The 12,145-nt window shown below is 32.3% G+C and overlaps 2 protein-coding genes across 3 annotated transcripts; both read left to right on the top strand.

The window, feature by feature from the left end:
• Positions 1-2,309: 2,309 nt before the first annotated feature.
• Positions 2,310-5,235, top strand: LOC110673549 (actin-7). Its single transcript, XM_021836679.2, has 5 exons — positions 2,310-2,473; positions 3,303-3,373; positions 3,458-3,851; positions 3,938-4,551; positions 4,638-5,235. Exons 2-5 carry the CDS (start codon positions 3,314-3,316, stop codon positions 4,701-4,703), a joined length of 1,134 nt encoding a protein of 377 aa, XP_021692371.1. The 5' UTR covers positions 2,310-2,473; positions 3,303-3,313; the 3' UTR covers positions 4,704-5,235.
• Positions 5,236-8,341: 3,106 nt separating this feature from the next.
• On the top strand, positions 8,342-11,809 carry LOC110673550 (actin-7). Of its 2 annotated transcripts, XM_058150397.1 has the most exons (6): positions 8,864-9,015; positions 9,119-9,193; positions 9,886-9,956; positions 10,044-10,437; positions 10,527-11,140; positions 11,232-11,809. In XM_058150397.1, exons 3-6 carry the CDS (start codon positions 9,897-9,899, stop codon positions 11,295-11,297), a joined length of 1,134 nt encoding a protein of 377 aa, XP_058006380.1. In that variant the 5' UTR covers positions 8,864-9,015; positions 9,119-9,193; positions 9,886-9,896; the 3' UTR covers positions 11,298-11,809. The 2 variants fall into 2 exon arrangements, with proteins under 2 accessions (XP_021692372.1, XP_058006380.1); XM_021836680.2 differs by lacking the exon at positions 9,119-9,193 and having other exon boundaries at positions 8,342-9,015.
• The last annotated feature ends 336 nt before the right edge of the window (positions 11,810-12,145 follow it).

Raw genomic sequence — 12,145 nt, 5'->3', positions numbered from 1 at the left:
TTTACAGGTCGGGTGAGTCGAAAACTCCCCGTTGGAAAGTCCATTTTATGACCGGACTCTGTCCGTTTGTTTTCTTGATATTGGGCCCAAATGGGCCTTAGAGTTGGGTTAATGAACAGTTAGGCTTACTACGGGCCTCGGGGGCTTTAAGAGCGCCCAGGTCCTAGTGCCGGTCCGGCCCATAGGTTGGGTCGTGACAGTTGTCCTTAGCACATGTAAGCACATTCAAGTTTGTGACAAAAAAAAGAACAACTTTATGTTAGGGTGTGCATTTGTCAGGTATAATCGAGTAATTGAATCAAATTAATTAAATTTAATTATTTTATTAAGAATAAAATTAATTTAATTTAATTTTTTATTAGCAATAATAAAAATTTTTAATTTTTTATTATTGATTCGATTGTATTTAATTTGATAATTAAACTAACAAAAACAATTAAATTATTAATTATAATTTTATTAATATTATATTATTTATAATTATTATTTTTATAATTTTATAATAATATTTAACTTATAATTATTATCTTATTAATACTAAATTATATTTATTATTTTTTATAAATAAAAAAATATAAATATATTTTTATTAATATTTTATTAAATAATTAATATATATATATATATATATATATATATATATATATATTTTCTACTATTTCTATTATGATCAATAATCGGATAAAATTTTTAATTTCAATTAATTTTAATTTTTTTAAAATTAATTAATTATTTAATTAATTTAAAATTTAATTTAATTTAATTCGATCAACCGACCCCTGCTTTATGTCATATCAATATCTTTAGTTGCAAAGACATCATATTTATCTTTTTTTAATTAAAAATAATATATATATATATATATATATATATATATAATATAATATAATTTAATAAATACTCGAATTTAATATCTTCCGGTTACAGCAATCTACCATTCCAATTGGGGAAATGTTGCATGATTAATTGGTTATATTCCTTTATAAACAGTATCTTTTTTACGAACCATTACAATCATATAATAAATAATTATTAAATTTTGAATATAAATTAAAAAGAAAAGGTTTTAGTTATTTGCCCAACCTTTTATTAGACCATTCAAGTGAACTTTTTACCAAAAAAAATTTATAATTTAACTGCAATCCATTATTCTAATTTTTTTAATATATAATATGATATTCTCAAAATATAAATTATTTTTGAATTAATTTTTGTATATAATGTTGGCTCCAGTCAAGTTATACATTTATAGGCCTCAATTATTTTAATGTGATTTTGTTTATGTCTTAATCTGTTAAAATTTAAAAATAATGTCATATTTAAAAAAAAAAGGGAAAATTCAGAATTTTTTTTTTATATCATTGTGCCTAAAAAGCTAAGGAAGGCAATTTAATAACAATCCTTCAATAAGAATTTTAGTTTTTTTTTTTTTTGTATTTTTTTTTTTATAAAAAATTGATGTACTAATAAATTAATCTATTTTTTATTGTTTAATATTAACTTATTTACTTTTTTAAATTAATTCCTTCCGGAAACTTAAAATTAAGCATTGTAAGCAATTTATAGAAACATCATAAATTTTATCAATTAATTGATTAATTATTTTTTTGTTTATACATTGTTTCATTTATTTTTATTTATAATTTTGAAATTAAAAATCCTATTTTATTATATTTATTTTTATAAAATTTTATCATTAATTATTTTTTTTTTACCACTGAATGCATAAATTAACTTTAGACTTCTAGTAAAAAAGTCTAATGACAATTTCATAATTCAACAAATTTAAATTAAATTTAATTCTTAAACTTTTATAATTTATTAAATTTAAAAATATAAATAAATAAATTAAAATCATTGAAAAAATAAAAATAAAAGGGAAAAATTTAAAAAAAAAAACTCAACTTTTAAAATTTTTGTAATTTTATTATAAACTAAAAAAATTATCAATTAAACTACACATTTTTATATTTATTCAATTACACTCTATTATCAATAAGACCATTAACAAGTCGGTGAAAATAATATGTTCACTCTTTAATTAACTTAATTAAATATTAATTAATTCTAATTAAATGAAATAAAAGGAGTAAGATAAAAGAAGATGGCTTTGAAATTTTTTATCAAAGCTTGCTTGCAAAAAAATATTTGAAAATTTTGATAAAACTTGCTTCCAAAAGATGGCTTTGAAAATTTTATAAACTTATTTGTAAAAAATTTAAAAGTTCAGAATTTTTTGGTAATTTTACCGATTTAAAAAAAAAAAAAATCTTAATAGCATTTCAAAAATCCTCTGCTTTATATAAACACTGCTCTTCTATAGCTGCTTTTACTTCCATTTCTGCATCTCGTCTCTACTTCTTCCAAAGCCAAAGAGTCTCTGTACGGAGAGAGAAAGAGTCCAGGCCATCTAAGTAGGTTGGCTTGGTTGGTTTCCGTCTTTCTGCTTCACTTCGATCCTTCAATTTCAAAGGTAAGCTTCGATCTGAACAATATCCTTAATTTCCTTTTTCGCTTGTGGTTTGCGTAGATCGGTTTCCTCTCATTTCATTCTGTATGGTGTTGTTTGCTATTTTGGAAAATCTTTTACTCCTTGTTCAGCTTGTTGTGAGTGAGTGTGAGAGGTGGTGTTGAATCGGTGAGCTGTTGTTGCTTTTTGTTTCATTGATTTTTGGATTGGTGTTACCGATCTGAGGTTTTGTTGATTGTTTTTTCTCTGTTTTTGTTACTGAAGGTGAGATCTGGAGTTAGGTATAGTGTGTGACCATCACTGCCTCTTAGGTGTTCTGTTTTCACATGATCAATTGTCCGTTCTGGTGTTCTCATATCTGGATCTGTGATTATTCGATTTGATCTGTTCCTGCGTTTCCTGTGTTTCCTGGACAGATCTTGCTATGAACTGGTGGTTCCACACCCCCCCCTCCCTGGCACCTTTTTTTTTTCCCCCTTAATCACTTGGAACTGGGAACTCACTGAGAAAATAAATAATGTGGAAATCCTCTTGACATTTCGTTTACTGGAACAGAAGTTACAAAAAATGTCAACTCTTAAAAATTAGAGATTTTCTCTAAGGTAATTAAAAATTTATGCTGGATTTTATCATCGTGGAGCCTGCATATAATTGTAAAGTAAAGAAGCTATAGGTAGATTATGAGATGCTGTTTGTAAATTAACTGATAGTTCAGGATTTGAAAATATAAGGAACTGTTGACAACAGAAACAAAGTTTGAAAGGTATCTCATATTTGTCTGGGTATGTTTATTGTCTAACTATTGCAGCAATTTCTTTGTATGTATGTTCAGGTTCTTAGAAAATGGCCGATGCAGAGGATATTCAGCCCCTCGTCTGTGACAATGGAACTGGAATGGTTAAGGTCAGTTATTTATCTTCTAGTCGTGAATACTCAGTTGTGTATTTTGTTCCTCTGGTTTCTGAATGTTGAGGACTCCTTTTCTAGGCTGGGTTTGCTGGTGATGATGCTCCCAGGGCAGTGTTTCCCAGTATTGTTGGAAGACCACGACACACTGGTGTTATGGTTGGGATGGGGCAGAAGGATGCCTATGTAGGTGATGAAGCACAGTCTAAAAGAGGTATTCTAACATTGAAATACCCGATTGAGCACGGTATTGTCAGCAACTGGGACGATATGGAGAAGATCTGGCATCACACTTTTTACAATGAGCTTCGTGTTGCCCCTGAGGAGCATCCAGTGCTTCTCACCGAGGCTCCTCTTAATCCTAAGGCCAACAGAGAGAAGATGACTCAAATCATGTTTGAGACCTTTAATGTGCCTGCAATGTATGTTGCCATCCAGGCTGTTCTCTCCTTGTATGCCAGTGGTCGTACAACTGGTTCGTATGAGCTAATGCCAGTGTTATGGATTTAATACCCATTGTTATATAAATGGTTTCACTGAATGGCTTTTCATATGTAACAGGTATCGTACTGGATTCTGGTGATGGTGTGAGTCACACTGTCCCAATCTATGAAGGGTATGCTCTTCCACATGCCATCCTTCGGCTGGACCTTGCTGGTCGGGATCTCACTGATGCTTTGATGAAGATTCTCACTGAGAGAGGGTACATGTTCACCACCACTGCTGAACGGGAAATTGTACGTGACATGAAGGAGAAGCTCGCATATGTTGCACTTGACTATGAGCAGGAACTTGAGACTGCCAAGAGCAGCTCATCAGTTGAGAAGAACTATGAGCTTCCTGATGGCCAAGTCATCACCATTGGAGCTGAAAGATTCCGTTGCCCAGAAGTTCTGTTTCAGCCATCTCTCATTGGAATGGAAGCTGCAGGCATCCATGAGACTACTTACAACTCTATCATGAAGTGTGATGTGGATATCAGGAAGGACCTTTATGGTAACATTGTGCTGAGTGGTGGTTCCACTATGTTCCCCGGCATTGCAGATCGAATGAGCAAGGAGATCACTGCTCTTGCTCCAAGCAGTATGAAGATCAAGGTGGTCGCTCCACCGGAGAGAAAGTACAGTGTCTGGATAGGAGGATCTATCCTTGCATCCCTTAGCACCTTCCAGCAGGTAATTTATCTTTCTGACTGTTTTTTAGTTCTTGAATATGTTGTAAATTGGTGAAAGGCTGACCTTTTTGCATTGTGTTGTATCAGATGTGGATTTCCAAGGGTGAGTATGATGAGTCCGGTCCATCTATTGTCCACAGGAAGTGCTTCTAAGTTCTAAAAAATGCTTGATGGCGAGTTCTTTTTTGCATTTAGTTGGCTTTTTTCGTGTCAAGGTGTCATGTGAACTCCAGTATCATGTGAACTCCAGTATGATTGATGTGGAGAAGTGTTGAGATTGAGTCATGAAAAGGAGGGTAAAATTCTGATGTCTTTCCATCTGTTGCCATTCATGTTATTGTCTCTGCAAGTGAGGGGCTTTCAACTGTAATGGTCCCTCTTGAGAATGTGATGGGCAGACACTGTGATACTCAAGTCATTACTTTCCTCGCAATCATTTGGGGTTAAACCATGTCTTTTAGTAGGATGTTTGTATCAGGAGAGTGATTGTGATGTTTTTTTTTTATATATATATAATTATTATTATTTTTTTCTTTTTCCAATATTTGAACTTATCTTTTTTCGTTGGGAACATTAATGTTAATAGTTATTGCATTTTTTTTTTTTTTGAAATTTTATCTAGCGACAGTTTCTGGTCATAAACCTTTAATGGAAATTATAATATTTAATATTTGGTTTGAAAGGATCTCTGCTCTGCCTCTACGCTAGCATGTGGCCGTTTCCTTCTTATCAAAGTATCTATGTTGAATTTTCCTTCAGGTATTTTAGTTGAATGTGTGCCGGCATGAATGACGATGCTGATGGGATGCCATGCTTATTTTATTGGTGTGAATATATGTTATATCAAGATGGAATCGAAGTGAATCCAACATGTAGTATAGATGGGTCTGCAAAGGAATATTTGTGTCCTTAAAACTAGGGTCTAGTTTTGATTAAGCTCCTAAACTTTTTAGGAAGTAACTTATACGTACTTCATGGGAAGTGGAAGGATGGCTCTTTTCGACTTCTTATAACAGTTGAGACAAAAACGCTAATAAAAAAAGCTGAATTTGTTAAACTTTCAATTAATTTATTTCCAATCAAACAACACTAGGGAGTATTTAGAGTGAGCATAGATGTTGATGCCTTAAAATGAATTAAAAAATTATGTTATATGAAATAATATTTTTATTCTTTATTAAAAATTGAACTGTAATGGTATAAATTTATATTAAATTGAAAAATTAATTTTACATATAATATTTTTGTAACTTTTACATATATTATATTTTATTTATATTTATATGCAATTAAAATCATAAAATTATATATAATTTAATATTTTTTTTATTTCTTTAATTTTTTTAATAATTTCAATTACCTTCTAATACTTATTTATAATGTATTAATATATTATTTATATTTTTATACGTCAATTATGTACTAAATCTGACAGAATTAAGCCTGGTTAAACTCTCTCTCTTATCCTTTTTTTTTATATTTTACTTTTGCATAACTTCTTCGAAATAAACAATTAAATTTCTTTTATTATATTACAAATAAGTATAAAGTAAAAAATAAATAAATTTATCTTATTTATCAACTATTTTAAGTAACATAACTCATTAAAAATTATTTACATATTTGTTTTAATATAAAATTATTTAAATAAAATACTATTGAAAGAATTAGGTGAATTGTTTAAAAGAAATGTTAAGGAATTGAACTGAATATCATAAGATAAAATAAAATTTGAATATTAAAAAAAATTAAATTGTATTAAAATATAATAACACTTATTACATTTTGATAATTATACTTTTAAAATTATAAATTTTAATTCATGAAATTGAAGAATAAATCAACAGTTTAATTTTTAATTATAGAAGTACAATTATATATATATATATATATATATATATATATATATATATATATATATTATAAAATTTAGTATGAATTGTCACCTGGATGATAAATAAAAAGCAATAAATAAATAAATAAATAAATATAAAGAGTTGAAAGGCGGGCCATATAGGCAATGGCTTTTTTCTGCTTTCTAGGAGGGGAGGCGGTGGAGTTTCTGTGTGTTGATTGATAAGCGTCAAAATGCATACGTGTATCGAATCAACTTTCAAGCATTTTAGGCTGGGGCGGTGGCCCCTCTCCGCCGCCTCCCTTCGGATCCGTCAGTGACGGGTTGGAACGTCCATCTTCATTGTGACCTCGCAGCCTCCCTCCACAAAGAGTTGGCTTTCGCTGGAACAAGGAGTCCTTGGTCGGTGGTCGACTGCCGGCACCTTTATTCATTCATTCCCCTTATTTTATGATTTTTTTTTTTTTTAAGTTCATTTTAGATCTTCTAGATAAATTTCTATCGAACCGAAAATTGAATTAGTTTCCTTAAATCAGTAAATCGCAACTGTTGTCTTCAATCCAAAATTAAACCGATAGTTAAATCTTTTTTCATATACTTATATTTAATGTAAGAATTCTTTTGGATATAATTGATATGGCGAATAATATAATTAAAAATTTATAATTAATATTTATTATTTTTAAAATAGTGAAAGATAATATTTTAATTATATATTAAATGGATGAACTATATAAATTTAATATTTAATATTTTTATTTTATTTTTTCATAATTTTCATAATGTACAGTAATAAAATTTTCTCAACTATTATTTTCATTTGGTTTTAATTTAATAAATTTAATGGTTGAATTTTTAAATTTATTTATTTATTTAAAAAAATAATTTTAAATCAAACCATTTGATTGAGTTTAACTAGTTTGATCAAATCTACTTTTTTACTTATTTGATTAAAAGAAAATGTCAAAGTATATTAATATTATATATATGTTTTATTTAAAATTATAATAAAATTTAATTTGGTTAAAAGTCTAATTAAACTCTTTGGGAGTGAATTTTAATCATTAAATTATAATTAAGTTGAATTCAAAATTAATTCTTTATTTATGCGAAGTTAGACAATTAACTCTTATTTGATTAGGCACCAATGATAATAATATCCGTTAGACGTCAACTACTCTCCTTTTAGCCTTTTTTTTTTTCCTCAGCCACTCAATCTTCTTTTTTTTTTTTTTTTTCCAAACTCACTGCCGTCAGAGAAGCATGCAAGGAATTCCCTCTGAGCTCTTTTAGAATTTCACATTCTTTGATTCCTCCAATCTATCTGAATGTGGTTTTTAAATTTCAAATCATCCATTTTCCCTAATCTACCATCAAAATTCTGATTAATCAATTTGCAACATGCTTAAGCCACCAATTAACAAGTCAACCATGGGCTTGCTCTCTATGAAAGCATATTTCTGAGAGTCAAGAAGTTTGCCTAATAATCGTAAGGCCAATGCGATGATAAATCTCAACCTTTTGTTCTGCTTCCGCCATCGTTTTGCGAATGGCTCGACATCATCAGGTACATAATTGTGTTGATTGTTATGGTCATTTTACTCATTTGTTATCGGAGGAAGAAGAGAAAGGACGCACAAATTTAAATGTTTTTGTAAGCTTTTTAGAGATTCCAGAAAAAGAGAAGATAGTGAAAGAAAATGACTAGAATAGAAGAGACGCCAACAAAAGTAGGAAGTGGATTAAGGTTGTGTTTGGATTGAAGGAAAATAAAGAAGGAATGAAGGAAAATTTAAAAGGAAAATAATTTTATTTTTAATTCATTTGTGTTTGATTAGAGAAGAAAATAAGGAGGAAAGAAAATTAAAAAAAATAATAATAGTTAGTTTTCATTTTCATAAATAATTTATTTTTTCAAATATATGATTCAAATTATAAATAGTATCACCATTAAAATTTAGGTACAGGCAATAAATTTTAGCTGCAAGGTCATTTGAATTTTGAATTTTAACAGCAATTGAAAAGACTTTTTTTTTTTAACTGCAAAAATGTCTTGAGCCGATCCAAATCCCATCCCGGACTCGGCTCCGCTAGTGGCTGCTGAGTCTCAAGAAGGTACCAAACTACCCCCAGACATAGCGTCCCTTGACCGGTCCGACCCAAACCAAAAACGGCCCACAGACAGCGCTGCGGAAGCTGATCAAGCAAGAAAAGCCAGCCGATACACACATATACGTATACGATAATCCAACGGCTGAGATGAAATCAGGAAAATCAAAAAGCATTGGCAAGAACATGGAAGTTGTAGAGAAAAGCTGTCAGCCAGGTCACCCTATCTTTTCTCGTGCTCGAAATGATTCCCTCTCTCTCTCTCTATTCCAAATTCTTAATTTCGTTCAAATTTCATTTGCATTTCAAATATTCCCTACTATATATATACTCATACTCTTCTCCGGCTGCTCTCGGTAGCCATCTCTTTCTCTCTTTCTGTCTTTCATTTTCGTCCTCCATCGAATCCAAAGAAAACGCGAGAAAGAGCCCAGGCCATTTCTGTAGATTGGCTTGGTTTGTTTTGATCTTTATATTCTCATCGATCTTCTCTCATCTAAGGTATGCTTCGATCTATTCATCTATCTATATTAATTTTGTTTAATTATATCAATTTCCACTTCTCTGATTCTATTCGGTGTTGTTTTCTTCTTTTGCTTTTAAGAAATTGGTGGCTTTGATGGTTTTTTCTTTGGGTTTAGTCTCCTTCTTTGGTATTGATGGAGAGATCTAGAGTTAGGTATAGCATTTGCTTCATAGAGTGTGTGGTACTCTATGATCGGTTGACATATTTGCCTGATCTAGTTTTCTCATATGTGGATCTGTGCTAGTACGATTTGATATGCTTCTCCACTTTGCTTTTGGTTTTCCTTTCTGATTTTTTGAAATTTGTGCTTTTCGATTAGCTTTCAAATGCCGATTGAACTGAAAGTGTGATAGTTAATTAACAGTACTGGGAACTTAAAGGAAGATAAACGATTATAGTGACGTCCACTTGAGATTAACTTAACAAGATCCGAAATTATAAAATTTCATCTCTCAAAAGTTGTTCAATTTTATAAGATAATTGAAAATTAATTTTGGGTACTGTTCTATTATCTTTTTATAGCTGCTTAGCCTGGTTATTGGGTTGTAGGTGTAGAAATTTCTTCATACCTGATGCCTGCGTATAATGTGTATAATTCAGAACTATAGGAGCTAGGGTTAGATTTTACAAATGCTTTTTGTAAATTGACTTGGAAGTTCAGGAACTGATGAATGGAGCGAATGAGGATTCCAAAATATGAAACTGTTTGCTAATTGTTAATGTATCTTTGGTTCATGAACATGGAGTTAGAAAGTAAGATTGCAAATGCTTGTGCGTGCATACTTGTGTGTCTGCATGTTTGTACTCTTCGTTTCTTGCTCTCATTCCCTTGCCTGTTTATGCAGCTTCATAAAAAATGGCCGATGCTGAGGATATTCAGCCCCTTGTCTGTGACAATGGAACTGGAATGGTGAAGGTCAGTTAATTGTCTTCCCATTATTAAAATTCAGTTGTATTTCTATTTTTTGTTGCTCCATTTTCAAAAATTTGAGCACTCCTACAGGCTGGGTTTGCTGGTGATGATGCTCCCAGGGCAGTGTTTCCCAGTATAGTTGGAAGACCCAGACACACTGGTGTAATGGTTGGGATGGGTCAAAAGGATGCCTATGTGGGAGATGAAGCACAATCTAAAAGAGGTATTCTGACCTTGAAATACCCAATTGAGCACGGTATTGTCAGCAACTGGGACGATATGGAAAAGATCTGGCATCACACTTTCTACAATGAGCTTCGTGTTGCCCCTGAGGAGCATCCAGTGCTTCTTACTGAGGCCCCTCTCAACCCCAAGGCCAACAGAGAGAAGATGACTCAAATCATGTTTGAGACCTTTAATGTGCCTGCAATGTATGTTGCCATCCAGGCCGTTCTTTCCTTGTATGCCAGTGGTCGTACAACTGGTTCGTATTAGTTATTGCCATTATTGTGGATTCTACATGCTTTCTTGTACAAATGATTTTTCACTTAATGGTCTTTTATGTGTAAACAGGTATCGTGCTGGATTCTGGTGATGGTGTTAGTCACACTGTTCCAATCTATGAAGGGTATGCTCTTCCACATGCCATCCTCCGTCTGGACCTTGCTGGTCGGGATCTCACTGATGCTTTGATGAAGATTCTCACTGAGAGAGGGTATATGTTCACCACCACTGCCGAACGGGAAATTGTCCGTGACATGAAGGAGAAGCTCGCATATGTTGCACTTGACTATGAGCAGGAACTTGAGACTGCCAAGAGCAGCTCATCAGTTGAGAAGAACTATGAGCTTCCTGATGGCCAGGTCATCACCATTGGAGCTGAAAGATTCCGTTGCCCAGAAGTCCTGTTTCAGCCATCTCTCATTGGAATGGAAGCTGCAGGCATCCATGAGACTACTTACAACTCTATCATGAAGTGTGATGTGGATATCAGGAAGGACCTTTATGGTAACATTGTGCTCAGTGGTGGTTCTACAATGTTTCCTGGCATTGCAGACCGTATGAGCAAAGAGATCACTGCACTTGCTCCAAGCAGTATGAAGATTAAGGTGGTGGCACCACCAGAGAGAAAGTACAGTGTGTGGATTGGAGGATCTATCCTTGCATCCCTCAGCACCTTCCAGCAGGTAATTTTTCTTTCTAAATCTGCCTTCTAGTTCCATTTGTATATGTTGTTAATTGGTAGAAGACTGACATGCTCATAATTTGTTCTATCAGATGTGGATTTCCAAGGGTGAATACGATGAGTCTGGTCCATCCATTGTCCACAGGAAGTGCTTCTAAGTTCTACAAGTGCTTTGATGGCGGGTTCTTTTTTGCATTTAGTTGGCTTTTTTCGTGTCAAGTTGTCATGTGAACTTGAATATGGTTGATATGGAGAAATGTTGAGATGGGGTCCTTGAAAGATGATTATATTCTGAACTTGATGTATCAAATAGCTTTCCATCTATTGCGTTTCATGTTATGGCTGCTAGTGAGAGGCTTTATCTGAATGGGTCCCTCTGGAATTGGTGGGCAGGCACTTTGGTACTCAAGTCATTACTTTCCCTCGAATCTTTTGTGGTTCAACCATGTCTTTTTTAGTAGGATGCTTGTAGCTGGAGAGTGATTGGGATGCTTCTTTTTTTTTTTTTTTTTTTCATCATTTTTCTTGTTCCAATATCTGAAGGTTTTTTTCCCCTGGGAACATTAATGTTAATAGTTATTGTATGAGAAATTTTATCTAGTGTCAGTTTGCGGTCATAAACCTTATGGAAGTTATATTTAATACTTTGTTTGAATTGATTTCTGCTCTACTCTGCGGTTGTCCAATGACATTTATTTTGTTTTATGTTATCAGTGTCTCTTAGAGATTCAGAACCAAGGATATTTGCAGTGTTTTCTTGTTGACTTTATGTTTAATAGGCTTCTATTAATGTACAATACATCTGGAGTGGAGTTGACGTTATTTTTCGACTTCTTAATGCTTCTTTTGGAACCCAAATATGTCGGCTATTTTGAGAATTTGCATGACAGTTCTTCGGGTTCTTTTGAATTCTATTTCAATTCTATATTCTCTTATTTCGCACATCAGATGTGGCTTTAATTGTTACAACAATTTTATCACTGTTTTTAAGCCAAAACTTGTTCCT

This window comes from Hevea brasiliensis, chromosome 7 (assembly GCF_030052815.1).
Source record: "Hevea brasiliensis isolate MT/VB/25A 57/8 chromosome 7, ASM3005281v1, whole genome shotgun sequence".
Classification (NCBI taxonomy): domain Eukaryota; kingdom Viridiplantae; phylum Streptophyta; class Magnoliopsida; order Malpighiales; family Euphorbiaceae; genus Hevea; species Hevea brasiliensis.
The sequence above is the reverse complement of the archived record's forward strand: the minus strand, read 5'-3'. Positions and strand labels throughout refer to the sequence as shown.

What these genes read in the sequence shown, in the direction of transcription:
- LOC110673550 (XM_021836680.2), top strand. Translation starts at nt 9,897, where the DNA reads ATGGCCGATGCTGAGGATATTCAGCCCCTTGTCTGTGACAATGGAACT. An exon ending in ATGGAACTGGAATGGTGAAG is followed by an intron (nt 9,957 to 10,043) that starts GTCAGTTAATTG and finishes GCACTCCTACAG; the next exon opens with GCTGGGTTTGCTGGTGATGA. An exon ending in TGCCAGTGGTCGTACAACTG is followed by an intron (nt 10,438 to 10,526) that starts GTTCGTATTAGT and finishes ATGTGTAAACAG; the next exon opens with GTATCGTGCTGGATTCTGGT.
- LOC110673549 (XM_021836679.2), top strand. Translation starts at nt 3,314, where the DNA reads ATGGCCGATGCAGAGGATATTCAGCCCCTCGTCTGTGACAATGGAACT. An exon ending in ATGGAACTGGAATGGTTAAG is followed by an intron (nt 3,374 to 3,457) that starts GTCAGTTATTTA and finishes CTCCTTTTCTAG; the next exon opens with GCTGGGTTTGCTGGTGATGA. An exon ending in TGCCAGTGGTCGTACAACTG is followed by an intron (nt 3,852 to 3,937) that starts GTTCGTATGAGC and finishes CATATGTAACAG; the next exon opens with GTATCGTACTGGATTCTGGT.